The 27,718-nt window shown below is 51.2% G+C and overlaps 10 protein-coding genes across 10 annotated transcripts; 4 read left to right on the top strand and 6 right to left on the bottom strand.

Moving 5' to 3' along the window:
* Nucleotides 1-925: 925 nt before the first annotated feature.
* On the top strand, nucleotides 926-3,022 carry A1O9_00583 (uncharacterized protein; the record flags this gene model as incomplete). Its single annotated transcript, XM_013409746.1, has 1 exon — nucleotides 926-3,022. The coding sequence occupies one exon, from the start codon at nucleotides 926-928 to the stop codon at nucleotides 3,020-3,022; it is 2,097 nt and encodes a 698-aa protein (XP_013265200.1).
* An 801-nt stretch (nucleotides 3,023-3,823) lies between these two features.
* Nucleotides 3,824-4,115, top strand: A1O9_00582 (uncharacterized protein; the record flags this gene model as incomplete). Its single annotated transcript, XM_013409745.1, has 1 exon — nucleotides 3,824-4,115. A coding segment is annotated over one exon (248 nt), but the record flags the coding sequence as incomplete, so codon positions are not given.
* A 3,004-nt stretch (nucleotides 4,116-7,119) lies between these two features.
* A1O9_00581 (uncharacterized protein) lies at nucleotides 7,120-8,861 on the bottom strand (the record flags this gene model as incomplete). The annotated part of the gene is made up of 3 exons (XM_013409744.1): nucleotides 7,120-7,912; nucleotides 7,967-8,430; nucleotides 8,484-8,861. The coding sequence occupies 3 exons, from the start codon at nucleotides 8,859-8,861 to the stop codon at nucleotides 7,120-7,122; spliced, it is 1,635 nt and encodes a 544-aa protein (XP_013265198.1).
* Nucleotides 8,862-9,622: 761 nt separating this feature from the next.
* Nucleotides 9,623-10,944, bottom strand: A1O9_00580 (uncharacterized protein; the record flags this gene model as incomplete). Its single annotated transcript, XM_013409743.1, has 2 exons — nucleotides 9,623-10,598; nucleotides 10,661-10,944. The coding sequence occupies 2 exons, from the start codon at nucleotides 10,942-10,944 to the stop codon at nucleotides 9,623-9,625; spliced, it is 1,260 nt and encodes a 419-aa protein (XP_013265197.1).
* Nucleotides 10,945-11,748: 804 nt separating this feature from the next.
* A1O9_00579 (uncharacterized protein) lies at nucleotides 11,749-14,018 on the bottom strand (the record flags this gene model as incomplete). Its single annotated transcript, XM_013409742.1, has 3 exons — nucleotides 11,749-12,036; nucleotides 12,085-13,707; nucleotides 13,764-14,018. 3 exons carry the CDS (start codon nucleotides 14,016-14,018, stop codon nucleotides 11,749-11,751), a joined length of 2,166 nt encoding a protein of 721 aa, XP_013265196.1.
* A 2,111-nt stretch (nucleotides 14,019-16,129) lies between these two features.
* On the top strand, nucleotides 16,130-16,984 carry A1O9_00578 (uncharacterized protein; the record flags this gene model as incomplete). The annotated part of the gene is made up of 2 exons (XM_013409741.1): nucleotides 16,130-16,174; nucleotides 16,235-16,984. 2 exons carry the CDS (start codon nucleotides 16,130-16,132, stop codon nucleotides 16,982-16,984), a joined length of 795 nt encoding a protein of 264 aa, XP_013265195.1.
* A 39-nt stretch (nucleotides 16,985-17,023) lies between these two features.
* A1O9_00577 (haloacid dehalogenase, type II) lies at nucleotides 17,024-17,786 on the bottom strand (the record flags this gene model as incomplete). Its single annotated transcript, XM_013409740.1, has 2 exons — nucleotides 17,024-17,571; nucleotides 17,624-17,786. The coding sequence occupies 2 exons, from the start codon at nucleotides 17,784-17,786 to the stop codon at nucleotides 17,024-17,026; spliced, it is 711 nt and encodes a 236-aa protein (XP_013265194.1).
* Nucleotides 17,787-18,368: 582 nt separating this feature from the next.
* On the top strand, nucleotides 18,369-19,157 carry A1O9_00576 (uncharacterized protein; the record flags this gene model as incomplete). The annotated part of the gene is made up of 1 exon (XM_013409739.1): nucleotides 18,369-19,157. The coding sequence occupies one exon, from the start codon at nucleotides 18,369-18,371 to the stop codon at nucleotides 19,155-19,157; it is 789 nt and encodes a 262-aa protein (XP_013265193.1).
* A 1,913-nt stretch (nucleotides 19,158-21,070) lies between these two features.
* Nucleotides 21,071-23,519, bottom strand: A1O9_00575 (uncharacterized protein; the record flags this gene model as incomplete). Its single annotated transcript, XM_013409738.1, has 2 exons — nucleotides 21,071-22,836; nucleotides 22,994-23,519. The coding sequence occupies 2 exons, from the start codon at nucleotides 23,517-23,519 to the stop codon at nucleotides 21,071-21,073; spliced, it is 2,292 nt and encodes a 763-aa protein (XP_013265192.1).
* Nucleotides 23,520-24,944: 1,425 nt separating this feature from the next.
* On the bottom strand, nucleotides 24,945-27,153 carry A1O9_00574 (alcohol oxidase; the record flags this gene model as incomplete). The annotated part of the gene is made up of 5 exons (XM_013409737.1): nucleotides 24,945-25,076; nucleotides 25,129-25,331; nucleotides 25,387-26,501; nucleotides 26,551-27,031; nucleotides 27,084-27,153. The coding sequence occupies 5 exons, from the start codon at nucleotides 27,151-27,153 to the stop codon at nucleotides 24,945-24,947; spliced, it is 2,001 nt and encodes a 666-aa protein (XP_013265191.1).
* Between the last annotated feature and the right edge of the window lie 565 nt (nucleotides 27,154-27,718).

Raw genomic sequence — 27,718 nt, 5'->3', positions numbered from 1 at the left:
CGGATCTTGAATCCAAGGGCTGTTGGTTTCAACGACGGCTAACTCTCACTGCCTAGTTCAACCACCAGAGTTCCAATTGGGGTCGGCGCACCAGTGCAGACCTACCCCTTGTTGCTTCTTGATCTGCTGCCAGGGATGGCCTGGGAAATGTTGCGAATGGCGGCTTAGCCGCACGACCAACCCTGGAATTATCACTTTTGGCCGCGCGCTGCATGAGCTGGTAGCTTCGAACTGGTATCAGATATCAGATGGTTGGCCCTGAATGGAATAGTACATATGCCAGAGCACGCTGCACTGCCTTGATGCCAACCTGCTTCGGGCTCGGTGTTGGCCCGCCAGGACCCTTTTAGCTAGGCTTCAAGAGGCATTTGCTTGGGTTCCAGATAATAGTTGAGTTGCCATTCAAACCCAGTCGACTCCCACCTTGGACTCGGGGGGAACCGGTGGAAAGCCATGGGAATCGTCGTTGATTCTGACCTTGTGCTCATGCCCGCACCAAGCATTCAACTTGTCAGATGCAGGTTGCAAATGCACGGAAGCCTGTTTGCAACTCACCTCGCATCGGGAAGGCGATGCCCCCCCCCCCCCCCCACCAGTGCTCAACCCCCGACCCCCTTGTCTCATGCGTGCTTGGTAAGGTATCGTGATGAATGTACAGCTTCCTTTGGACTCTGTCATTCAATATCTAATCTTGAGCGCGAATTCCTCAACTGGGGACTTCACAAGATGATCTGTCCTTGTCACCTCCCCCGCACTTTATTTCTATATATACAAGGTACCTACTAAGCGCTATCCCTGTCAGTCGCAGTCCTGCATGCTTAATTAGCCTCAATACCAGCCACGTCTGCCTGGAGCCCGGAGGACAATAAAGTTGCTCAATCGTCCGGTCGAACATTATGTCCTCACGCTCTGCGCTGCCTTCGTTATGCCGGATATGGGCCACCCTCAGGATAGAGAAATTCTGAAGCCTGTCAGTCAAGTTGCTAAAGCCCTCGGGACCCCACCCTCGGGCGCTTCACGGTTAGTATATGGCAATATATCCGATACCCCAGCTCCTGCAGTCCCAGACCTATCCTGGGGCGATACGCCGCCAACCAAAAACGGCCCCCTTACGCCGAAGGGTGATTTCGACTTTGATGCTGGCGATTCTTTGCCTCTGTCTCCCCTCGCTGCTCGCAAGGCTGGCACAAAAGCCCGGAAACTCGCCGCAAGCAACACCTCCCTGCTTGGCTTAGATGATGATCTTCTTGAGAACCAAGGATTGGGCTCAAACTACCTCCTGGCATCTGGCTACGTGCCCCAGAGTCATACGAGTCTAGTGGAACGGAAACGAGTAGTATTAAATGCACAGCATGGAACGGAACAAAGCAAATCCAGTGTCAAGACGGAGAGTTGTGAAGTAGTGTATACTGCCACCTCTCCAGGGGGACCGCCTTCCTCGAGGCACCATGCAGCCGCTTATTCCGTCTCCCAAATCAAGATCGAAGCAGAGGATAGTTCGGTACACCCGCGAGCGGTTGAGGCCTCCTGCCTGAGCTTGGAGAAAACTAGCGAGCGACAGGTTGGACTTGGCACAAATGCACCGACAGTGAGTGCCACTATCTCTGCAACCAGCGTCAAAGCCGAATCTACTTTGCTCAAACCAGATGTGGGAGTGGTCAGTGAAGCCAAACCAGAGGTTACGGGAGCCACATTGACAACTGAGTCTTCTCCAAACCCCTCGACTAGCAAGTTTTCAGTCGCTCTTGTTTGGGGATTGAGCAAAACACTCTCCCAAATTCTACCCCTCGAAGCCGTTGCAAGACTGAAAAGTAGCCCTAGACAATGTGTCGCTACAACACAAAAGGACAAGAGATGTTGCAACCCAAATAGCGCAAAACTAACAGAGGATATGGTCGCCGATTTGTTAAAACAGATATCCCCTCTCAAGCGACCATTTGAAGTTTCTGTTGTTGCAAAGCATATACGAGCACTAGTGGCCCAGGCGACCTGTTTGCACACGCACCAACGTACCGCTAAGAAATATCTAGAAAGCCTGTGCTCTTATTCTTGGGAGATCAATGAAATAACCGACCGGGATCCGCATGAAGCCAAAGCCATTGCAAATATGGCTGCTAGCGTATTCCAGCTCTGGCTTGAGTCATTGATGAAAACTCCAACAGAGCCTGAAGGTACAATCAAGCCGATAAATGAAGACACTTGTGTGGTTCAGAAGACCCTTGCTTCAACCATTGACTTGATCAAGGTTATGGCTACAATGGAGGATATTACCCTTCACCATCCCGATCCGGCAGTGGCAGCAACCTCGGATTATGACAATAGTCGTGTCGTAACCACATTTACTAAGACCTCGAGAATTAAGCAAGCGGCAAAAGTTTTGGGATCAGTGGTATCGGGAACACATCTTAACCACAACTTTGAGAAATACGTCTGGCCTAAATCGAAGATCAATCTCACTGTCCAGGAATTGATCCGGCAAACACTTGTGAGACCTTTGACCAGCGCTGACATGGATCGATCTGGGTTTATCTATATATTCTGGCATCCACCCAGCTTTGGATATGTCAAAATAGGTTATTCTAAAGATGTCAACCGGCGGCTTCGAACCTGGGAGCGGAAATGTGGGTTCACCGTGGACCAACACAGCCAAGAGGACAGAGGGCTGGTGCTGAGGGTAAATCACCTACATCGAGTCGAGTCCCTGATTCACGCAGAGCTCAAAGATGACAGGGTGTGCGAGCCCAGGTGCCCAGGTTGCGGGGGGAGTCATATTGAGTGGTTTCACGTCTCACCAGCGCATGCCTTGAAGGTGGTTGCAAAGTGGACAAGCGTGTCTCTGTATTCAGGTGGGGTGTTGAAACAAGGAGTTGATGTAGCGGAGCTGTGCAAAGTGATTGAAGATGGAGAAGCCATGAAACCACCGCTGACGAAAAAGCCTGCCAAAAGCCTGCCGAAGCATCCGACGCGAGGTGGACGTCGTTCGCAAAGAATCAGCCTCAAGCAAACACCGGCCGTTGGCTAAGGGACGGGGTAACGTTACGGTTAAGTGCGGACATTGCACTTGTATATACCCTAATATCTGCTTTTGATTTGGGCGTTTAGCGACTGTGTACCGAATCCTGCGCGGCCCAACCTTACATCCACAGCTACAAACGCTCTATGCTTAGATGAGGTCCTCCCCCTCTCTTTGTTTGGGTTTTGGTTTGTCTGGATGGCACCCACATCTACGGAAATTCTTGTCCATCCCACGGTACGATGTCGGGCGTGAGCGCCTGAGCACATTCACCAAGGATCATAGTCTCCTTCCGACGGGTCAATGGCCGTTTTGAGGGAGCTCTCGTTTTGATCTGGCAGGCGCTTACCTATCTACTCTCTCTTCCAGGACCTTGTTGACAAGAAAAATATGTCAGATACCGGCCGTGAAGCTACGGTTCCAAGTACTGACCGACATAGACATCCCACCTTGGCCGTCATATTTACGTGTCGCTAATTCACTATTATGTATATAAACGTGGCGCTTACGTGCCTCATCAGGCACTGCTTCCCCGGGCCGCCAAGAGTAATTCCTCTGAAAGAAAGCATGCTCTTGACTTCTCACCCGATCTAGATCTAGATCAGATTTTCCTGCCAACGTTTAACACTCAGCATCAGTCCAGGAACAACCACGGCGACTTTCTCGCCACCACCGAATTCTTAGCCTCGTTTATCGACTAGTACATCACAGGGTGTCCTCTTTTTCTTCCCATCGCCGCAATGGAGATCGCTGGCCCGGAACTCGAGCTTCAGGCTGATCGACCGGCGACGGATCCTTGTCTCAAGAGGCTTTGCGCGGCTTGGCCAGCAAATCTTTCTCTACACACCATCATCGACCGAGTCCAATGCAGCATCGGATCCAGAGTCGGGGATCGCCCAAGCGGACTTAATCATCTTCCGTTCATGGATGTACGCGGCATCGCGGTACATCAAGAAGTATACCAAGACATATCAGTCAAGATTTCCTTCAGCACCGATTCTCCTTCTTCGATAGGACGGGGCCGATTTATTCTGGCGGCCAACCTGGCCTCAAGATGAGGAATTGGAATCCTGCTATCTCTGTCGTTGAACAGCTCGTCGAAGACAGCCTTCTGTGCTGGTGCACCGTCTTCTTAGGCAGATAAAGAGAGAATCGGTGTGCCCTCATCTCTTCTTACTCTATAGTTTAACTGCGGTCGTTCTCCGCAATCCCTTGTAGCATACCTCTTCTCGAACAGCTGCTCGCTCCGCCGCCGCCGTAGTTCTTGGCTATCAAGCTTCTCAATCGAGACCAACGATGGCTTCCACATAATAAGGCACTAGATAAAGCCAACTTCCCCTAGACTAGTATAAGGCCTTACCTATTGGGCGCCGATCATTCTAGCGCGTACTAACTCACGGAACACGTGATCCGATAACAAATATGGATACTACTAAACTCGAGTGAATCCAGTGACTCCCGTCCCAAAAGTTACTATTGTATCAGCATGTGCAATGCTTGGAAATCAATGAGTGATTTGAATTCATGGAAACGGATCAAATGCCTCATAAATGTGTATAGTATATAAACAAGAACAGTGGGTTAGGTAGACAACTAAGCTCGTTTTCAAGGTCGTGCTCCTTGGGAGGCAACACTAGGGTTGGATCGAGTGGCCTCCTCTACAGCCATTAAAGACGGTAGCGGCGAGCGCCGTATAAGGGTAATTTCTATAAGCTCTATAGCTTATTCAGTGTCCGTGACGCTGTCGTTCATAACTACGCATCGCTTTCGACCGACGGGGCGCGGGAGAGGGTCCACTGTAACGACGCAATCGCGGTGGTCGTGTAGGGTCCTAAGCGCCGCCTTCTACTTTCCCCTAACCATATCGAAAGTCTTCTCAAACTCAATCAAGACGTCATGGATTCGGCCAACAGACACCAGTGTGTCTAATCCTATGCCACTGCTAACTAACTGGCCATTGTCCAGCATACTCGAGTTGTCTAGCAAAAAAATGTGCGTTCGCATGCACTATTTTACGTATACGTGCGATCTGCATTACTTACCCCGGCTGGTACGGAGCTGAACGCCCTCGGTGACCATGGCGGCAGGATTGACACCATCCTCACAGTCGCCCACATAATAACACCCCTTGCCGGCCTTGTCAACAGGGGCTGGACGCATGTCAAAGCTTTGCAGCTGAGGTCGTCACTTCCTCTGAACCGAACCTCTGTCGTCTAGCGCAAAGATGTCCGCGAGCGATGCAAGGTCACTAGTGTCGCTTCCATTGTCAATGTCGTTATTGTCTTCTTTATCGCAGTCCTCGCCGTATTGATCATGTCACCGTCGGTCACGCTGCTACGGGCTCCGGCTACTTGGATGCCGTGACTCTCGGACAGTCGTGACTGGTTAGTTCTAAAAATTTCTTGCGCCCCCACCTCGACGTTGTAAATTCGAGGCGGAGACCAGGCAGCAATAGAGGCACACTACCGATTAAGGCGTGCGGCAATGTTGTGATTGGCGCCACACGAGTACGGCGCTCGGCTTACTCTACGGCCAGTACCGAAAGATTAGCTGTGCCTCGCCGTCTTTCATGTTGCTGTGCGCACCTGGTCAAGATGCAGAATCCCAGCCCAGGCGGTGCAGCACGGAGAGCTGAAAGCCAACCACGGCGACCAAAGATCTTCAGTTTTGACGATCTCCCCCGGGCATTCGCAAGTCTGGTTTTACGAATCTGAAATCAATGCCAGAGGAGCCTATCACGCGGATTCACCTTCGTAAGGTGGTACAAGGAGACTTGCCGACAGTGGTGCCCATATCCTTGGGACCTCGGTCGAGGCGTGAGGAATGGGCGGGGTCAGCTGAGCCTGCACGGTGCGCGGTCGGTGTAGTCGATTCTGCAATGAAGGAATTGGGGACTTTGACGGGTGGTGAGCCGAAACGGGCCCTCCTCGAGATTTGCAAGAGGAGGCCGTGACGATCGGGGATCAGGGGTGATCAGGGGCACAATGGAAGGGGCGAAGTAGATTTTGAAGGATAGTGGAGAATCGACGCAGAATCAAGAACGGGGGGCCTGGTGCGGCAGGGGGGAGGATTCAGTCAGGATCGCGGGTGGGGAGCACGACAGGTGCGTCAGGGCGACGGAGGTGAGAGAGAAAGGTAGGAGAGGTCGAAAGGGAGGAGGGAAACGAGGGCGATGGGGACGGGTTTCTTATAGCGACGTCGAGAGCGGCGGCGCGCCCAGCCCGCGACCATACCCGAAATGGCAGGACCGCCCAAACCGGAGGCGGATTTCCCGGCGACAACTTTTTTACAAAATCAAAAGTCAACAAACGTGCCCAAGAAGGAAAAGAAACAGGAGATTCTATCGGCCCTTTTTTTCCTCTTTCCCCCCTGGCTCCTCCTTTCCTGCTCCTCCTAACGTGTGGCATTGTACAGCGTCCAGTTGTGGATAGTATGGGATAGATCTTGGTGGTTTTTCCCTGGATGTGGGCAATAACGGAGGTAAGTATGACTCTGCCGTGCATGCGTGTTTTGAAAAATCTAGTAGCAGTGGTACTTGGCTGGGGATTAGGGTATCTCTATATTCATTATTAGATTAGTATGTCTCGTGGCTTTAGCCGCTTATCCCTCTGCTCTCTGTTCTCTACGTAACCTTTGGTGACTGTTGGGTCTGGTCCAGTCTAGCGGCACTGACGAATTCACCACCCTTCGTGCAGTATGTCACTTGCCACTTTGATTCATTCCAGTCCCGTCGCTTTGGCCCGGATCTTTCCAGAATTCTCAAATATCGATCGATCAGTCAACAATGTCGACCCTGCGGGCAAACAGCTGGCCCGTAGAGCTAGTGTCCACTAGAAAAGAGAGTCTTGTACCCCTAAACACCCCTTTTGCTCAAATCCATGAGATGAGTTACTTGCGTTCAAAAGCATGACCACCGGATATAGCCAATTCAAGGTGGATTGACTATTTTGGTGCGGCTCAAGGTTTGTAGGCATCGAGCACTTTCCTCGCTAGATCTCGTGAGTGCTGAAAGCATCTGTGGAATGTCTCGTTTACCACCAGTCCAGACGAGGAGTCCGATGCACACCCATTCGAACCCTCTTGGTTCCCTGTAGTTCTTCGCTCAACTAGCCGTTGAGACTCCCTGCATGACTACTCTTTCGTGCCAATTCTCCGCTTGGTCTCAGTGAGTTGCCCTGTGGTCTTTGACCCAGGTCTAAACTCTTGCGCACGCTACTGGAGCTACTTCGCCTTCGTCGATTGCGGATATCGATGGGATCTGCAACATTGAGACCACCAGCGCGGGCAAAGAGGATCAGAATATCCGTCAGACTCACAACACCGACAAGACGACCGGATATCCGCGCGCCAGGTAAAGCAGATGCAGATACCGAGGGGCCTGTCGGTGTGATGAAAGGTGTTTTAGGCGAATTATCGGCAATCGTCGCCGCGAATGGGTCGGGGGCAGGGGGTGCCGAAGCGGCAAGAGGCGGAGTCATATGGTGTTGACCACTTCCGGGTGAGAAGGAGGAGTGGCTCGAGGTTGGTACTAGGGTGGCAGAGTGAAGAGAGGGAGTTGGTGGGCCGGACGAGCCAGGCGAAATAGGTTCGGTGATCCACATCCGATGGGATTTTGTGGCTACGAGTTTGGCAACTGTATGGGCAAGCGTGGAGAGAGGGGTGACATGGAAGACAGGAAAGGAATCTTTCCCTTCAAACATGCCCCGAGTGGATAGAATAACGGTGATGAAGTGAATGCAGGTGTTTCGCAGGAGAGGGAGAGAGGAGGATTTGGTGAGAAGCTTGACGTCGACATTGGAGATGTTTCCCACAACGTTGTGGTTGTGATCTACCACAGCGAGTGAGGAAATTCCCTCGTTTAATAGGAGAGTCAGGGCTTCTGCCAAAGGCCGGTCGCCGCTGAAGACTTGATCAGTTTTGAGAGTGGTTAGGGAAGATATTGGTAGGACTCACTTGATAGAGATAACATCATTGGAGCCAATCTTGAGATCGCGCAGGTGTTGGGTATAGAGTTGCTCAAGCACGGGAAAGCTGCGACCGTTCTCCCACAGAAACCTGATCAAACGACTCTGACTGAGAACACCCGTAACTTTACCAGTCTCTTGGTTCCTGACCACTGCTCGGTGTACGCCTTTTCCGAAAGTCTCGATGGCCTTGATCAGGTCGGCATTTTCGTCAAGGAATGTCAAGGGCTCCTTCTTGCTTAGATCTTGGATCTCTCTCAGTGGAATGGGTTTCCCTTCTCGTGCTCTCCTGGCCAACTGAAGGAAATCTTCCGCATGTTCATCGTCGGGTTTTGACAGGCCCACAACGAGCAGCAAGTAGGCATTAAGGTCTCTGGCGTCAAAGGTCCCAATGACGGGGGAACCCTCTGTTTCACGTATGAGGACAACGGGGGCACCAGATTCAATGAGCAACTAAGCCAGTCAGTCTCGTAAGGGTTGAGGGTTGCGGGCTAGAGGGCGCGCACCTTTGTTGCAGCCTCGACACCGGTATCAATATCTACAAACTTGAGGTCATCAGGATTGGCCAACTCATTGACCTTGACGGTTTGCCAGTCTCGGCCGGCGAACTTTGGATCTGGGTGGTTCATTGGGGGGTTATCAATGAGGTCTTGCAGAGCGATTTGTGATAGAGAAGGCTGTCTTTGGGAACGAGGTGATGGAGGGAGGCCTCGCAATTCATGGAAGCTTTGACGGTGCTGTGCGGCTGCACTGGGCATGGAGGGGATGCGCAGGGAAGGGGTCCTTGAGTTGCCCGTGGGTGACTGGGTGTCAAAACTGGATCTCGGTGGCACACCGGCGGAGGGTGGAGAGTTGACCGGAGGGTCCCGGCTGGGGGTAGACATGGTGCTGAGGATGAGGACAGCTGTATCGCTTGTCCTCCTTGAGATATAGTTGCAACGCAGGTGTCGTAGAATCGTACTCGCAGTAGAAGGATTTGGATAGTGGGGAGGTGCAGCAGTTTCAAGAAAGGCGGGACTTGGATGTCGAAGCTTTGAATCAAGCAGACGCGGGGTACATTCTGTGTGCAGCACCAGTAGCAAAACGCGTCAGGCTTAGATAAGATGGCCTGGGATCAGTGCGCAGTACGAAGTACTCGTAGTAGATGGTAAATGACAAATGACACCAGGAAACGAGAAGAACGACAAAGTGGAGTTGTACGTTGGTACCTCGTGCAAGGAGGTTGAATGGGGAATAAATTAAATACGGACTCACGCTACACCGTGCAGAGTTCACGAGCTCAGGTGATGTCAGGTGTTAGTTCTGCTTCGTCCGTAGTCAGGCATCCGGAGTAGGCAAGGCAGCTCCAGCACCTACGAGTACGGTTACAGCACTCGTCTAGCGGTGGCGCTAGCGGTGGTATCCGGCAATGGGCCGCCCGGAGCCTAAGGCTCCTCCTGCTGGGCTGACGACTCCATGGACACTACTTAGGTAAGACTACGGGTGGTTCTCAACGCTCCAGGTGGCCGAGGACAACCGTTCAAGCCAAATCCCGGGTTTCGGGTGGATGGTTGGTACTTACAACAGAGCAAGAGTGCAGCTAAAAAAAGCCATATCCAGAACATGGCTATGCGGTCGATGGTCTTCCGAGTATGCCAATCCCCTTTCATCTCCTAAACTCTTCAAGCATGTCCATTACACTCTTCTCGTGTTTCCTTCTCATCGTTCTGACTGCAGTTGCTCCTCTCTTCGAGGGAGGAAGCCCACCCACTGGGGACACCACATCAGAGTTCCTCGCCCGTTTAGTCTGGTCCCGATGAGCATGCTCAATCATGAACGGCTGCTGCTTTGTGCTCTCCAGCCAAGACCCCGTCTTGACGTTATCGAACACGATTGTCCGTGTGGATGGGAAGTCTTCTACCACATGAGACCATTGCCTAGGAGACCCGATGGATATTTCCAGCAACGGCATGGGATCTGTGACAGCTGGTGTCGCCTCACTCGCGGCCAGGTTTTCGAAAAGCTCCATGCTCTCGTAGTAACATCCAGAAACGGTGCCAAAGTAGAATTCTGGGTCGGCGATGATCGGGCGCAGACTCTTCGCACTTTTCTTGGCGTGTCTGCCCTCCCAGCCGACCGCCTTGGAGATATCTTCCCAGTCGCTTCGATTCTTCTGGTGCATCCGCGGACAGTCCGTGACTATAATTTGACATAGCGACGGGAACTGATCCACGTATTTGAATATCCACGCGGACAAATTCTCCTGCCATCCAAACATAAACACGCGTAGATATTGAAATGCTTCTCGTGACATCGCTAGCTCCCCCCAAGTCCGCATCACCCGTTCGTCGAACGTTGATTGATTGTTGTCAATCGTAACTTGGCCGTCGGAGAGATCGAGGACGGCAAGATTCGTTATCTTGTGGAGCGAGACGAGCTCCGAGGTGGTCAATTGCTTGGGCGATATCCGAAGGCAGGTCAGCCAGGTCGGCTCGGCCGATGTAATGCCCGTCATATAGTCCAGAAGCGATAGTTGTGGTTGCTTGACGTCCATGAAGTACCTGTACTGTCGCTGCCCGAACTCTTCTGCATGAGGGTATGCATTGGCTAGCGTCCTCCAACCATGAAAACTCTCCGCTCGCCTATCCTGCAACGTCAGCAAAAAAGGGGAAGCAAAGGTCTTAGTGTATCCTGTATATCATACCGCTCGAGGACCTCCTGCCAAAGACTTTCTGCCACAGACCAAGGCACGTTGACAAAATGCTCCGCGGTCAAATTGCGGAACTGAGACGCGATTTGGTTCTTCGCGGTATCTGTAAGTGAACGGGCCCCTCTCCCAACATTGACCATAGCTGCCTTTTTAACCAGCGAAGGAGTTCTGGGGTCGCTTATCCAGTTCGAACGCTGTTTTCGACCGAGTTGAATCTCCATCTCCGAGTACACTTGTCCCGACTCGGCGTCATATTTGCGCCGGAGTGGCCCCGCCATGTGTATTTCGGGTTCCTTTCTGACCAATCTTTGTGGTTGGCGCTTTGGCTTTGAATTCCATGGATGTCGACTAGAATTCATCGTGGTCGTTGAGAAATCCAGTAAGCTACAGCTTCACTGGATTTGGAGAGTTTTGTTGCCTCAAACAGTGTGGCTTCCCCTGAGGCGCTTCGTCATGCTGATCAATGTTTCTTTTTTCATGCTGGCTTGGGCGTTGTTCTTGGTTATTCAAAACTAGATGAGCATATTTCCTCAGAGATATTGACGACCCTGGATCTGCAAGACTCGTGATGAAGTCAAGGATATGTTACGTGGACTTGAAGTTCTCACCCATCCCCACTCTTGCCGCTGCCAAGAAATGATATAATATTGCCGACTTGGGAGTTGGGACGTCTTGTGGCATTCGAGGCACGCCAGACTCATGTCGCGGTGGATCTACCAATCACAAGGTACACAGCCAGTACAAACACGAAAAATCTCCAACACATATTGTATGACTATGAGATATGATCATTTGTTCTCTCTCCCTCCACCCTAATCGGTTTAACCGAGGGCTCTGGAATGTGAATGTAGTGCACGTCGTTGGACAATGCCCCGTTCTCCACCATTTCAAGCAAAGCAGTGGCATTTTCGTATGGGGTATCAAAATCTGGCATAAAACCCTTGAAACCAAGCCAGTCAGAGCTCACAGCAATGATCCTTACGCACGCTGTCCTGCCTGTTCTGTTTTATCCATTTGCATTCCCCTTGCTCCAGTTGTTGCCGTTTCTCATAAAATACCACTTATGCAAGCTAGCCAATGTTTCACCAGACCCCGTTCGACCGGACAAACCTCTCCTGGTGTTCCTTTAGACTTGCCCAGTAGACCAGCTCCTCCTCCTCAATCTCCTCTGGTGTCCTCAGGATGCCACCAGTAGTCCCATCAGCGACACCGCGGAAGCGGCCGGGACCTAGTCGCTCCAGTTTGGACAGTATATCAAGGAATGCATGGAGGTAGCTGTTGACACTTTCCGAGTCTAGTGTAGGCATAACGCTCATTCTGGCACGTTTTGTTTCGAGTAAGGTGGATGCCACTGTGCGGATTTTGTTACACTGGACAGGATTAGCAGGCTACCATCAGAAAAAGTGCTTGCAACTCACAAAACTCATTCCGTTCGGCTCCATATTGACCTGGTTGATGCTCTTCAAAAGCAAAGCCATGTCCCTGACAATATCTTCTCTCTCCACAGCCATCATCTGCTCTCCAGTATCCATCAGACTGTCACTAGGAGTGCGACCAGTCACCTGCCTGTAGCTGTGGTCCATTCCTGTGGTCATGATCCCGGCAGTGGGTGAAGAGCTGGCCCCTGCTTTCTCCGTGGGAAAGGTCAATTTGTCTCGGTCGACGATTTCGTACAGATTCCAAAATCTCTCCACAAGATATGATCTTGATGAGAGTTGCGTTCCATAGATGTTCGCCTTCTGGATTTCGAACTGTATGGACCTTTTGGAGAGTGATACACCGGACAGAGAACCTCGAGCACTCACGGGGGTTGGGGCTAACTCGGTTTCTGCACCTTCTCGCTCATTGAATAGGTGCGAGTACGCCGAAATGTCGGCTTGAGTTGGTGGCCATTCTCCGAATCCGTTGGCTGGATTTAATTGTAATTCTTTCGGTGCGTCTCGCGTTGCATCCTTGACATTCTGGAGCGCACGGCGAATGAATTGACGTTGGCGATCCCAGTCATAAACCGTGTTGGCTCCAAATGCTAGTTCAAGAGCAGCCAGGAAATGAAAGGCGCGGAAGACCTTAACGTTGAGATTGAAACCCGCAATTTCCGAAACTACGCCTCGAGGTTGTGGATAGACCTGTGATTCAGTGATGTACTCATCGTCCACCTCCAAGGGAAGTGTGGGGAGCATTTCTGCGTGGGAGACCGGGGGAATCAACAAGTCACCCTCTGCATCGTCGAGCTGTCGAGCGGACATCGCGCCCACGAATAAGAGCCAAAACAAGCGTCTTCCAGACTCTTGGTATACGTGGTCAATAGGTGGTGGTCGCTGCAGGTCGACTGGCTGAAAAGTTCCGCCAGGAGTTGCGGCAGGGCGGTATATCTCGGGGCGATGGAAGCCAAGCTCCCGTGTGATGATCGTGCATTCTCCAAGATACAGGCGCATGCGTGCGATATCCAAGACATAGCCAGCGGCAAGGCCAACCAGATAGCTAGCAATGCCATCATAAAGATTCATTTGCCTGTCCATGTAGCCGATACCCCGCGCCTCAATGAAAACCTGATGACACCGATCAATCAAGGCTCCAGCGTGAGGAAATTGCGTTCTGGCCGGTTCCGAGGTGAACAGCTGGCGCGGTCTGCGCGGAAACGACGCAACGAGACATTCGACCATAGCGGCAATTAATGACAGAAAGTTGTGGTTGGTCCGATCTTCCCTAGCCTCGAAGGATCGCCGGAACGTAGGCTCGTGGGGAACGGGGATCAAAGGGTGGATGTAGGTGAAATAGTCGTCCAAGAGAAGTCCCAGGGTGGGTAAATCGCAGATTGATTCGGCGGATAGAGGAACAGGAGCAGCAAGAGAGGCCAAACTGTAGGCTGCATCATGAGTTGGAGAGCCTCTGGACCCTTCATAAGCACCGCCTTCCAGCTTTTGTCTCTTGATTGCCTCAGCGTGTTTGTTTGGAGGACCTCGACGACGACTGGGACGATCAAAAGTACAAGGGATCTCGAGAGCGGCGCAAGACTTGCATGGCGGGCCGGTCTCATCACACTGTCCGACCGGGTTAGTGACGGCATCAAGACGGGGGAGGATCTGGGTATACAAACTTTTACTTTCCGCACACTACAGCTATCGCAGGCCTTGCGCAGACGAATCTTTGGTTCGGAGGAACCAGCAGATTGAATTTTCGACAGATCTCTCTGCGCCTCGGAATCGGATCGCGAGAGGGGTAGAGAGACTTCGAACTGGTTGGGATAGCCTGTGGGGATGTGGTAGGCAGTGGGATCCTCATACTTGTAGGCTCCGCTTGGATCTGGAGGCTGTGTCGACGAGTATGAGGTTATAGGAGATATGGACGACATTATTGACTTCGTTTCGCAGGAAGCAAGACGGGCAGGTCGAGGTGGGCGGGAGAACGTCGGCACATAGCCTTTCGAGAAGTGTAAAAGGGTTGGAGGAGAAGGGTGTAGCAGGAGTCAGACGTGGTGCTCGTAAACTTGAAAGGCGGGAACGGTGGATTTGCACGGGGGACTTGAACCCCTCGGCCTACGGGGAGGCTCGACAGCTTGCGGCCAGAATATCTCCACGTGGATGGGACGCGCCTTGTACGAGGTATTGTGGGGTGCCAGTTAGAGTCCAGTCCTGGTCGACGACAAATAGCCATCAAAAAGCGGTTGCGAGCATCATCAACTGAAAGGTCCGATCCATGACACGGGAGCGTCGGCGTGTGGAAAAAGAAGAAGTAAGGGAAAATTGAAGGATGAAAGGGAAAAACACCGATGGAGACGAGAGCAAAAGAAACGAGAAACTAACAATTAGTGCCAGCTCCCTTGAACCCCGGAAAGATGGTGAATGCATCAGATTTGGTGCTGCCTGTGGCAGACGGGGAAGGGCGAAGGAAATTCAGGCTCATATTGGATTGTTCGAGGTGCAGTCACGGTTGACAGCTCCTCCAGACCTGGGGAGGGCGGACACCCTGGATTAGCAGGTGTCGGGACCTGCTGCCTTGCTCTGCTATATGACGGAGTACTGCGAATGCGTTCACTACCAAAGAATCTGAAGACAGAGACCGTATTTGTTAGAGAGCGTGTCGTCCATCGCCCGCCTCCAGGTCTTGTGCTTGGGGTCCTCGGTTGGGGGCACTGAATCTGGGGTCGGCCCACCACTGGAGGCGACTGGAGGCAACCCTTAACTTGCTCGGCGCCTGATCTGTACAGAGCACCTCCTACCTAAGTTAGTTGCTCAGAAGAGGCTCATAGGTGCGGGTGCTTTAACTAACTCCATGCTAAGGGCCGTGGCTGCGGAGTACTGACAACCCCCAGCCCAAGGTTGGCGGGTTGGCTGACAGGCCTTGACTCTCGGAGTCTCGGGTGGCAATTTCCTCCCCTATCCTTGTGAGGGGGATTGGTTAACGAGATCCTCTTCTCTTGTTGACTGGTTCAATTCCCATAGTTCGACCTCTAGACCCAACGGCCAGACGCTGCACCTGCACGGATACCTGATCAACCGGCCTCCCATTGACTCGCAGTCGTTTCACTTGCCTTCTACGGAATGTTCAGAAAGGGGCTGATATTTAAAGACCTACTGGATACAGCACGGACACGGGACGCAAATCTCAATTTCCTGTCTCTGGGGTACTTAAACTATCTTCCGGTGCGAAGAGAGTCTGGAGATGTGAATTTTTGACGATGCAGACGCGAAATGAGGGGCTGGTCCTCGGTAGTCAGACTTGTGAAGCCCTGCATGCATCAGGAGACTCATCCGCGTGCTCGCTTGTGCACATCAACGGCGCCGTTGAGCACCAGAATCAGTGCTTCGTAGTGGCTGATCTGTCTGGTCAGAGAAACCCCAAAGGCCACAAATTCTCGTCTCGCTGGCCTCGCCTCTGGGCTCTCCTCGGCATGAAGGGATACCAAAGGCAGCAACCAATTTCTCGGACCTTTTACCAGTCCCTCCATATTCGAGTATGCTGTTGTGTAACCGTTAGCCTTGGACCTGCCTGATTGTCTACCTAGGCACCTGGGTAGAGTTCAAGTTCCAGAACGCATGTGCAGCCATAATTCATTTCCAGAAACTTCACAATCTGCGTCCGACTGTTTGACAGTGGCACAGCAGAAGATCACGGGGTAAGTAGGCAGTCATTCCTCTATCCTGCTGATTTCCCCTCCAGCAACCATATTTGATAGTTTTGACAGAGTGAATACAGAGGATCTTTCAGTTTATTTGGAGAAGAGAGAAAAGCACACAAACTGGAGTCAAACGAAGATAAATCTTAGTCCTGGCTCTCTGCCAAGCCACTAGCACCGACTCTCGAATTCACAGCGTTGCGTCATCGCCTTTGAATGCAGCCTGCGCTCTGCATCGACTTCGAGTCTGTCTACAACTGTCTTGAACCACAAGCCATAGCCATTGCAGGCCCCCCCCTCTCTTTTCTTACAACAAAGATACCTCTACTCAAACTCGTCCGACCAACATGGCGGGAAAATTTCTCGATGCAACGTTCCTCTACCCTCTCAAGGTCAGTCCTAGTCCTCCACCTTGCGATCTTCATAGGCCTCGAACTGACCCAATCTTCCAGGGAATCTTCTATTTTGCCACACATCCGTACCTCTACACCCTCTTCAAAGCTCGTCTGATACCCATACTCCTCCTTTCTGCCTTCATTTACGTCAACTTATTCATTTGGACTTATTTGCCGCAAGTTGCGCTTCTCGCAGCATTCCACCACGCAGGAGCATGGGTAAATGCAGCGTTCCTTGTCTTGTCGGAGGGTGCTGCGATCGTTGCCTTACTTTTCGAAGCCTTCCTCGTGGATGAAACTTTGGTCGATGTGTTTGATGCCGTGCTCATCGACCAAGGGCTCTCCGATCTAGTTCAAGAAGGTCGGCTGCTCGATACCACCGCCCCGAACTCGGTCAAAATGCTTGGGAAACCCACAGTCTCGTCCGTGTACAGTCCCTTTAGTCTACGTCAAATCGTAGAATTCGTCATCCTTATTCCGGTCAACTTAATCCCTGTGGTTGGCGTTCCAATCTTCCTTATTCTCACCGGATATCGAGCTGGGCCATTCCACAGCTGGAGGTATTTCAAGCTCCTTGGCTTTTCCAACAAGGATCGCAATGAATACATCGAGAAGCGGAAACTTAAGTACATGTGGTTCGGCATAGTTGCACTATCACTGCAGTTGATACCTGTCTTGAGCATGTTCTTTCTCCTCACTACTGCTGCCGGCAGTGCCTTGTGGACCGCGAAAATGGAAAAGGCTCGTCGAAGTCGGGAGTCAACCGCGTCGGCTCCACATGAGCGGTACAGAGATGATGCAGTCTAGAACAATCTACATATCTATGTTTTTTCACATTCTGACCACTCAAGCTTTACCAGACGCGTGCTTCTCAATTGCATCGGCTACTTCCTCCAGACTCTTGACAACCACTGTCGGTCCTTGACCAAGTGTATCTTGCCACCCGTTGCCAGCTCTGTCCACCCATGCAGCCTGCATGCCAACTGCTCTTGATCCTACAACATCGAATGGATTACCTGACACAAGCCACAAATCGGATTCTTGCCCTTGTTTGCCCACCTTCTGCGCCAAGTATCGATATACCTCTGGAGCCGGTTTGAAGACTTCGACAGCATCGACAGTGATGATATCCTTGAAGACAGCCGAGTCCAAACTCCCCGACTTGTGGACGGAATTCGTAACCATAGACTTGGTCCCGTTAGAAAAAACCACGTTTTCGATATTTTTGTTCCCTGCCAACCGTTTCAACGCTGGGTTGACATCGGGAAAGGTGGACAGAGAATCATAAGCCTCCATCAGCTTATCAACCTGCTGGTCGTTCAAGCCCACGCCGTGCTCTGCTAGCGCATGCTTCAGGGCTTTTCGAGTCACTTCCGAAAAGTGCTCGTACTTTTCTGATGGGTTGTCAACAACAGCCGCCCTCCTTAGTGAAAGAGCACGTCTTACTCATGCTATTCAGCCTCCATGTATATTCAAGTTGGTATTTCCGCCACACCGCAGCGATGGATTTGGCTTTGTCATCACCGAAATGAGATGCCAGCTCTTGCGCAATGCTTTCGGTGGACAACAATGTGCCATAGAGATCAAATGCCACTACGATTTTGCTCATATTTGTGTAAAGATCCCCGCGTAAGTACAGTTCAAATGAACACAATGCAGGTATCTACTATATAAGTACTGTTTTTGCTTCTTGGATGATTTGGAATCATCACCATAGCTCCCCCCCCAATTGACCCCACATGCCTAACGACTAAAACATGTGACTCCACTAGCGCTATTTGAGACAGACGTCGCCTCTGTCCAAGAACCAGATCAAGGCTGGACACGATAAACCGTAAACAACTGCTTGATGATACTAACACCCGAGCGTGATAGCTTGGCTACATATTCACATCTAAAAATCTTCTCTCTAATCCAGACAAGCAATCATTCTGTAGGTGTCACGGATGACTTCGATCTATCTTTCTAAGCGTCAGAGTGATCTCGGACACTGACGCAGAGCTTTCAAACCTCAAGACTTCAACGTTTGATAGGTTCACACACAAATCGTGAAGAGCTGCTAGATCTGCAAACATATCAAGGCTGAGAGCCACGAGAGGGGATCTCTTTGAGGATCCTCTCCCCTTACTCCTCTGACGAGATTGTACTTGTTCAAGTCACACAATCTGTTGCACCGACGTCTCTCTAATCGATGGAAAACGACGACTATGGCAATTATGATACTTTCAGAGACTGTATCTTCTCAGCAATAGTCGAAAAATCTCTGGATCTGTCTAAGAAAGCCTGCAAAGCCGCCAAAAAGGGTGGCCTAGCCAAGCATGGCGAGAAAGGGGAGTCTCAGCCTCGTGAAAACCTCTATACGGAAGCTTCATCTAAAGAGGGAGACGCCTCTGCTCTTGCAGAGTTTTCAGACTACCTCGCCGGTGAAATATTCACCAGCCTTCCAAATGAACTCAAGGGCCTGTCCTACCATGCGACGCAGAATGATGCAGAGCTCTCGGAAAAGTGGTCCTTGCCACTCACTCTTTCCATGATTGAGGAAGCTTCTGCACATATCTCAGGAGATGTCGTGGACAGTTTAGCAACATATGCGATCATTGAGCCACCGAAGTCCGACATCCAGTCTTTCATGGGTGGTGTTTTGTCCACCTTTGTCTCGATCGTGACCATCCCACCTCCTAAATGGATCGCAACCAAGACAGGCGCCTGCGAGATCTGTGAACGGGACTGGGTACCGATGACATACCACCATCTCATCCCTCGGCAGATTCACACCAAAGTCCTCAAAAGAGGCTGGCACGAGGAGCACAAGCTGAACAGTGTCGCATGGCTCTGTCGCGCCTGCCACAGCTTTGTGCATCGCATGGCTTCTAATGAGGAGCTGGCTTGTGATTGGTATACTGTCGACCGGATCTGTGAGAGGGAAGACATGCAAAAATGGGCTCAATGGGTTCGACGTGTGCGATGGAAGAAGACCTGAAGCTTTCGATCGATTTGGTCCGTTCATCCCCATTCGCTAGACCTTGTCGCCGCTCCCGTCTCTGCGCCCCTCTGCCTACAATACCGCGCGCCGCTCGCGGTAAGGCGCTCCACCCTGCACAATCTCCGTCCGTTTGCTATCGCTCTACCATATTGCCGCTGTTGCAGAATGAATGCTCCAGAGTATGGCTTAGCTTGTACCTGCCCCCCACGATCTGGTTTTCTCGATCCTCTTCTAATTTCCTCCTCGCGCTCACCACCCTCTAAGTGTCTGAGACTGTCTTCTCCTACGGACCGTTAAAGCCCAATTGCATACCAACCCTACCTCCCAGCCTTGCCTCTTGTCTTCCTCTCAAACTTTGAGTAAGCACAAAGACAGTCGACCCTCCTCGTTCCTTTTGTGAGCCAGCTCGGTCTCCCCTTTACAAGCACCACTACGCCCTGCCAGATTCAGCCTCGTAGACAAAAAGACCTCTTACTAGTTGTTCTACCACCGCCACAGGCAATCATAATCCACCTAAGCCAACCACTCTCTCTGAACCACAAAACGCAAATTCCTGGTCATACCATGGCACCTCTGACCCCTGTATACAAATACCCAGACCCCGAGAGCTGCTCCTTGAACCAATATCCACCATATTACAACATGGAGGCCGAGGAAGACCACAATGACGATGTAGACACGGAGATGACTGACGCTCCCAACGTCTTCGCTGCTCCTGCTCCTGCTCCTGCTCCTGTCAATTTTGCTCCTATTCCTATTGATCCTGCCATCCTTGCTGCTGCTCCGACGACTCCCAGCACCAACACCACCACTACTAGCACTGCTATTACCAACCCTCCAGCCGCTCTCGCACCACCGCCAGCTCCAGCTCCATCGTTCCCAGCTCCACATCCAAACCAACGCGCTATAAACGCCGCGAGAGCCACCGGGATGGGCCTCGTCGATGGAGCAACTGTCTGGCTCTGCGACTTGTGCACCGACGACTCCTCCGTCGCCGACGATACTGGGGTGATTACAAGCGATCGGCGACAATTGACGCGCCACTACAAGCTGACACACAGAATGGGAGCAGCCGATATCAGAACGAGAGTGTACGCGATGTACCCAAAAGAGGCGCGGCGATGAGGCGCGGACTACAGAGACGGACGAACGATTGAATGAACGAAAGACCAACTCAGACAATGCGCAACAGGCGAGCTGATGCTACTACTAGGCTGAGTTGGCGAAAGGTTCCTATAGTAAGTAGTGTTGATACCTACTTACTTACACAATTCAACAAGTGTGAACTACCCCTTTTCATATGCTGCACCGTATATATACATACTATTTGTCCACAGAGCGCGCCTAGACCCCATCCCTCTGTGTCAATATGCCGATGTGACGTGCAGTCGATTCGAGCTTCCTGGTCGCTGGATTCAGGCATGCCATCTAGACCTGGTTAGCTCTGGCGGGTCCGCCGTAACGAAGCCCATAGTTCCAGTTTAGGTGGTACGCCTGATTAGAAGTGTGGCTTTCTTCCTAGAGGGCGTCTAGAACGTAACATACTACGATATTGTATTTTATAATAGAGAGATAATAGTAAACTTATTTAAGCTATAGATAGACACTCTATATATCGATCAAGTTTTAGTTAAGAAGGGTAGATTTTATCATTATAATAAGGGTAGCGAGATAATGATATTAGATGGACACCACGCCTATAATATCGTACTGCCGAATCTATAAAAATATAGCTCGTTCTTTTTCAGAGTTAGAGGATGGAAATGGCGTCCGCTCAAGCAAAGACAACCAAGGCGTTCAATAGAGTACCGTGCGTGTATTTAGACCTTCCCACGTACACACATATATATTCAACAAGATTAGTGGATTATCGTTGCCAGATCGTAGAAATCATAATTTTAGTGTCCCGCTCAATCCCGGTTGACAACTCTCAAACTCCTACGAGGGTTCAACATGACTCCTAGGAAACTCGGCTCCTGTCCGGCCATCAGATCTTCTGTACTGCTTGCCGCTGTGGCTGTTCCTGCTCCGCCTGGTACAGATCGGTAAGGGTTATTGCTGGAGAGTGCATTGGCTCTTCCCGTACTGTTGGCATCTCCACTTCGGTTGTCTGCACTATTTCGGCTGTCACTGGTTTGACTCTTTTCTTGGTTGCTCAGTTTACCACCACCGATGAATCCGGTGCCAAAGTATCGATGGTCACCACCAGAAATAGTCTGATTCTGTGCCAACGCGGTATGATTCTTGTAGATTTTGAGTTGTCTGCGATAAATCCAAGCACAGAAGCCGAGGTAGGCAGCCAAGACACCTAAGCAGCCAGCAATGACCCCCGCGACAATGGCACCGACATTCTTGTCACTAGAAGAGTGGCCACTCTCGCTGGTCCCACTGCCGGGAATAGAGGTCTCTGTTGCAACGGAGCCGTCAGCCCCTGTGACCGTATATGTAATCGGTCCACCAGTAGCAAGAGGTCCATTAGAAGCGGTTTGAGCGGGGGCAGTGATGGTTGCTGCTCCGACAGCATTTCCACCAATAACTGACTGTACTTCTTTCGGCACGGCATAGCCAAATGATCCTTGAAGAGCTGATGGGTCGTGCTTCTGGCTGGTTTGCCTATTTAGGCTATCGTCTGTCTCCAAGGCAACATAGCTATTTTGCCAAGCCAAAGAGCTCGTATTGAAAACGTAGATTCCTGGACTATCACAAGATAAATCTTGTCCGACATAGCCACCTACAACCACCATTTGTCCGTTCCAGACATTGCAGGTATGACCGGCACGAGCAGGTGGCACACTTTGGTCAGATGTATCGATCCTGATCCAAGTAAATGATGGAACAGTCAAAATCCATACGTCGTCATACTGCTTTTGTTCGCCGGCAGGGATCAAGTTTTGACCGCCATACATGTAAACTTGGGTGGAGCTACCGTCCGCAGCCGACACTGCTACAGCACAAGGATTCACACGAATTTCCGGAGTTGGACCAGTCGTGGCTTGCTTGTACCATGTGGACGAATCAATGTCGTAGACATCAATCACGTTCATTTGGGTGAAGGTGGCGTTGGTTCCTCCGGCCAGCCCTAGAATAATGCCCGATTTGCCATAGCCAGGAACGTATACGAGAATGCCATCTGCACGCTCCGGAAATCCACTGGAGTCTTGTATGCCTCCCTCTGTAATGTTGCGGTATACACCTTCAGCACCAGCAACGGCGCCGTTGTTGACAGCAGGATTGCTGTATCCGGGGAAGGTGTATTCGAGGAGGCCGCGAAGATAAACACGGGCGATAGACTGGGACCATCCTTCCGTTGTATACCCATCGAGATGACCTCCGAAATAAAAGCCACGGCCGAGGTTAGGGATAGATAAGCCAGCTCCTTCTGCAGCTCGCTGAACCGGGTTGTTTCCACCATCCGAATTCTCGCCTGCAACAGTCCGAGGATCCTTCGACTCTGACCACGATGAGCTTCCGATGTCATATGACCAGGTCGAGAAGGGTACAGGGGAGGTAACAGGATTATCGGAGAACTCGCCGCCGTAGAGGTAGAGCGAGTCGTAGGAATTCCATAAATACCCCAGAGAAACGGAGGGTGGACCACTTGGAATCGGCAGTCCGGTCAACGAAGGGGATGAAATCTGCCATGACTTGGTCAGGTCGAGGGTCAGAAAGTCCGAATCTATGAGGGTTGTCAGTCACTGTACTTGAAGAATGAACCCACGGGAATAAATACGCACTCCAGGTATCGGAATTTTGACTCGCCGAGGTCGTCGATCGACCACTATAGAGGTACAAAGTGCCATTAACCAAGGCACTCTGCTGAGACCATCTCTTACATATTGTTGTAGATGTATCGGCTCTCTTAGTGTGTGGCATGGGTCTGAGAGCATTGGATCGCCTCAGATTGTCGTCGAGAGGCCCTGGTCGTGGCCGCACTGGGTTTGCGTCGACTTGAAGAAGAAGAGAGGTATGGAGACTTGGGGCGATAAGGACGATGACAAGCACGAGAAACAATAGTCTCGGAAGGGTTGGGGAAAAGAAAGGCATTTCTCGGCGAGGAGGTGGGTGGGCGGAATGAGTGGTATTGTAGTCGTCAAATGTCTCTGGTTCAACGATGTCTACTTTACTTCGAAAACGTACTGATGGCTTGGGTCTTGCTTCTCTTCTCAGCTTTGCATCAACAATTGGATCATCGCCTCCCAAACCAATTTCGAGAAATGCCGAGGAGCGGTGAGGCAGTTCTTCGTCGCAGGCAGATGTGTCGTCACGAGAGATTTGTTGGTCAGTCACGAAATTCCGACGTGTTGAGGCATGAGCAGGAGAATAGGGACGCGCGGTGGACGATGTTGTGCTGGATTGCATTTGGGGCCGAGAACCCTTGGGATCAATCAGGCTTGTCTTGGTCTAGCAAAGGAAGGCCTGATAGGCCATTGAGGCGCGGTGGCGAAAAGATGGCAGAAATAGACAACAAGATTGGTAGCGGTAAGACGTAGAAATGCAACAGAATGAGATACCCGATACAAGTACAGAATACTCGGTGGTGGTAGAATGGGCAACGGACAAGAGTTGAAATCTGTAGAAAGCAGCAGCAACAATGATTTCATCTATCAGTGAGCATGAACCCAAATTGCAACTTTGGCCTGGTCAGACCATTGTGAGGCGAGCCAGGAGCTAGACTTGGAACTTGGGAGTTGGCCGACCGGAGTGCGAGACGCACATGGAGTGACGATGAAGTGACGAATAGGAACAGGCATCAACATGGACACAACTGTGGCACCATGGCCGGGGCGCTGTTAACCGTGGCTAGGATGATGATGAAAAGCGGTATCGACGATTCGTGGTGTCTTAGCCAGACAGGATTGACAATGGCGTTGCCAAGTTGGTTGATACAATGACATCAACGGCACAGTGAAGAGGCTACTCGTCGAGAGATGGACATGGGTGGATATTAGACAGGTGCGTACGGAGTGCTAGCTGGAACTAGGACTTTAGCGCCATACTAATGGAAAACTTGCCTCGCGGAGGAGCAGTTACTTCCGCTGATGGTGCTAATTATGGCCGTCACTAATTCACTAGCTCACGCTAAGTCACTACCGACAAGCGGCAGAGGAAGTGGCTGGCAGCGGCCCGGGGATCCTAGCCAGTGGTCAGTGGTCACCCTGCGAGGTCTGCTCCAACAAGCTAATGTAATACCCGCTGTGGCCGCCCACATGTGTTCATTTGATTACTTCCCGTGCTCTACCTCGTAGTATGGAGTATAAGGTGGCTTATGGGGAAAGGCTTCGGGCGTACCCACGGAGCACATCTCCAGACTAACGACAAGGACGACAACCCTACAAAGGCGACTCTCTCAGGTATGGAGAAGAATCAACACCATCTAGCCGGCCTTTAATCTTACCTCGCCAACCAAGTGAGGGGTCCCTGCAAGAGTGCAAGGAAGAGGGGTCGCGGGCTGTCGATTTGTTATGCCTTCATTATTGTAGATCCTGGATCCATCCCAGGCCGTTCCCTGATCTATCCGTGCCAGTAGGATATCTGGGTTTACACGTGCTCTGCTCCACGTGATTAGAAGTGAATGCTGAGCGATGCGGACCCAAGGACACATTGGAGGACTTATGCATTCAATTTAACCGGTCACTTTTCTGGCCAATTTTACATAAATGAGCGATCGATCAGTCCAGACAGTCATGATCAATTCATAGGCCTCCCCAAGCATACCCTCATCTCAATGCAGCTGTGCAAATATCTCCCTCTCCCACGCCCATTTCCCTCACTTCGCATTCTGACCTACAAACGTGTCAAGCTAACTGTCTCACCAGGAGCATGGTAGTTGGGGATCTTCATGTCAAGAGCAGCTCCGCTGTATCCTAAATCCTCTGCCGACAGGACAGCGCACTTCTCGCCAATAAGGAGAGCAGTCTATAGCAATGATTAGCACTGGATCATTCTTCATCAACATGATTCAACTTACCGAGAAGGTGTTGCAACCGACATTGTCAGGGCACACCGAGAGATCCGAGACCTTCAAGTTCTTCACTCCGTGCACGTTAAGTCTCTCGTCCAAGACACCGTGCTTGACAATACTGTTGCCCTCCTTAGGTGCAATGCTGCAAGTACCAAGAGAGTGCCATGTAGTCTCGACGTGGCGTTGCACCCATTTCTCAATGTGTCCCACTAGATAGTATCAGTCAAAGAACATGTTCTAACGCTGATTGATCTTGCAACTTACCATCTTCCTTGGAGTACTTGAGTGGTGGTCGGAAGTGATGTCTATTGGAGTTCAGAATGCTTGCCACTGGGGGCTCTCCCTCTTCCAGAGGAGCGGTCCAGCTGCCATGTTGAATGTTAGCGGTGATGTGGTTTGGCCCACCATATGCATTGCGAGTAGCAATGTCCATGTCCTTGGCGCGGGCTTCCGAGCCGTAGCTGAAGTGAGGATGCATGCCAGTCACCTCCCCAGCGTACGCCTGCATGCGACGTGCTGTCTCGCGAGACTTGATGTAGCCCCAGACCATCGGTGCCATGTCACGCTTGTCATTCATGAAACCAGCATCGAAGTCAGGAGCATCATATGGGTCCGGCGACGTAATATGAGTGAAGCCACGGGAGAATGGGTACTCCAAGAAGTGGAACATCGTGAAGAACTTGCCGGCCGGCATATCAAGATGGTCTCCAAACCAACCAGCAATAACACTGTAATGCATCACTGGCTTATCTGGCTTGTTCTTGAAGTAACTATCCCAGCCGCTGGGGCTGAAGTCAGGCGTCGGCCAGGACTTCATCTCCTCAAGTTCCTCTTCTGTTGGACGCGCTTTGACACCGGCATCAATGCCATTGGTGGCCAATGGGCCCGTGCCCTTAATATTCCATTCATCGAATACTTTCTTTTGAACTTCGGGGTCACCACGAACAAAGTCATCAAAAGACTCTGTGTCTGGCTTGGCTCTGTAGGTTGCAAAGGTGAGGTAATGGTCTTGGAAGTTGAGGCCGACACCGGGGAGCTCAACGATTGGCTTCACACCAACCTTCTTGAGCTTCTCTGGGTCACCAATGCCAGATCGTTGGAGAACAAGGGGTGAGCTCAGTGTTCCACAGCTGACAATAATTAGCTTGCGGGCCTTCCAGAATTTGCGTTCTGGGTTAACTCCGCCAACAGGCTTGGTGGGCACCGTGAGGACACCGACAGCCACACCATTCTCGATGACAACACGGTCGACCTTGGTATTGCATTGCAGGTGGAGGTTCTGGTATTTGGCACGAGTGGCATGAATGTAGGCATGGGCAGCATCAGAACGACGACCGGTGTCACGATTGATCCATTTCAGCCAGTGTTCAGCACCATGTCTGCATTTTTGGTTAGTGAGATATGAAAACGTATAGAGTCGACACCTACCCAGTAACAAGATCTTGAAGGTCATCAGTGACAGGGAATCCTTGGCTCTCGGCTGCTCGGAGGAAGTCCTGCATAATGGGATAGGTGTAGTTGCCGAAGGAGACCTTGATTGGTCCCTCGAAACCATGGATGTCTCGGTTGTTGCAAGCTCGTTGATAGGTTTCATGCTTCTTCATCAGGGGAATCAACTCCTTAGTAGTCCATCCCTTCGCTTGAAAATCGTCGTAATCTGAAGCCGAGGCACGCGTATACATCATGAAGTTGATTGAGCTGCCGCCTCCGAGGACATGTGCACAAGGGACAATAGCACGGCGGCCATCAAGCCATTCCGAGGGACGAGAATAGTAAAACGTTGCCGTCTTCGAGTCCAATTTCATGTTCCTTGGATAGATACCGGGGCGGTAGACCCATGGGTTGTTGAGATTGCTCTCTCCACCCTCAATCAAGAGGACGTCAAGTTTGTGGTCCAAGTTGGCCAGACCTTCGATCCTGTCAGTATCTGCCTTTCTGATGTTGGCGGTGGAACAACATACGTCCAGCGGGCACACAACCCGAGCTGCCACCACCACACACAATGATATCAACCTCATCAGGGACGGTCATGGTTGCGAGTTGGTTTGAAGATGATCAGGGAATACTGAAAGTATGGGATGCTTTGCTCGACCGGGAGCAGGCTGACAGAAAAGAAACCCAGGGGAAGAGAAGAGGAGCTCCCATTATAAAGTTTTCACAACCTCGTTACACTCCACTTCTCGGGAGAGAGGAGGGAGGGGTTTCATGCACAAAGCTCCCGTGTACATCAACAAAGTGAGGAGGTGTAGGCTATGTCTGATGATCCTGGTCAATGCAGCATTGTAAAAGGCTTCAATTGAATAGATTCGGACTGGATGCGGGGTTTGGGAATGATACTTGTCCTCGACGTTTACCAACAACGGCAATATCTGTGACATAGCCCCGACGTGCATCGAAGCGAAAGCGAGACACTGAGGAGGAAGAAACCAGGGCGTGTCTCGGTGCTGCAGGAAATCTGACCAGTATCGACAAAATGTAATTAGCAGTGGACCAGCAACATCCTTGACAAAAAAGTTCGAGATGCGATGTAGCTCTAGAAATTCTGGGCCTTGATCTTCGGGCAAGACAGGGATGTCCCCACACATCTAAACGATCC

The sequence above is a fragment of the Exophiala aquamarina genome (assembly GCF_000709125.1).
Source record: "Exophiala aquamarina CBS 119918 chromosome Unknown aczIA-supercont1.1, whole genome shotgun sequence".
Lineage (NCBI taxonomy): Eukaryota > Fungi > Ascomycota > Eurotiomycetes > Chaetothyriales > Herpotrichiellaceae > Exophiala > Exophiala aquamarina.
The sequence above is the reverse complement of the archived record's forward strand: the minus strand, read 5'-3'. Positions and strand labels throughout refer to the sequence as shown.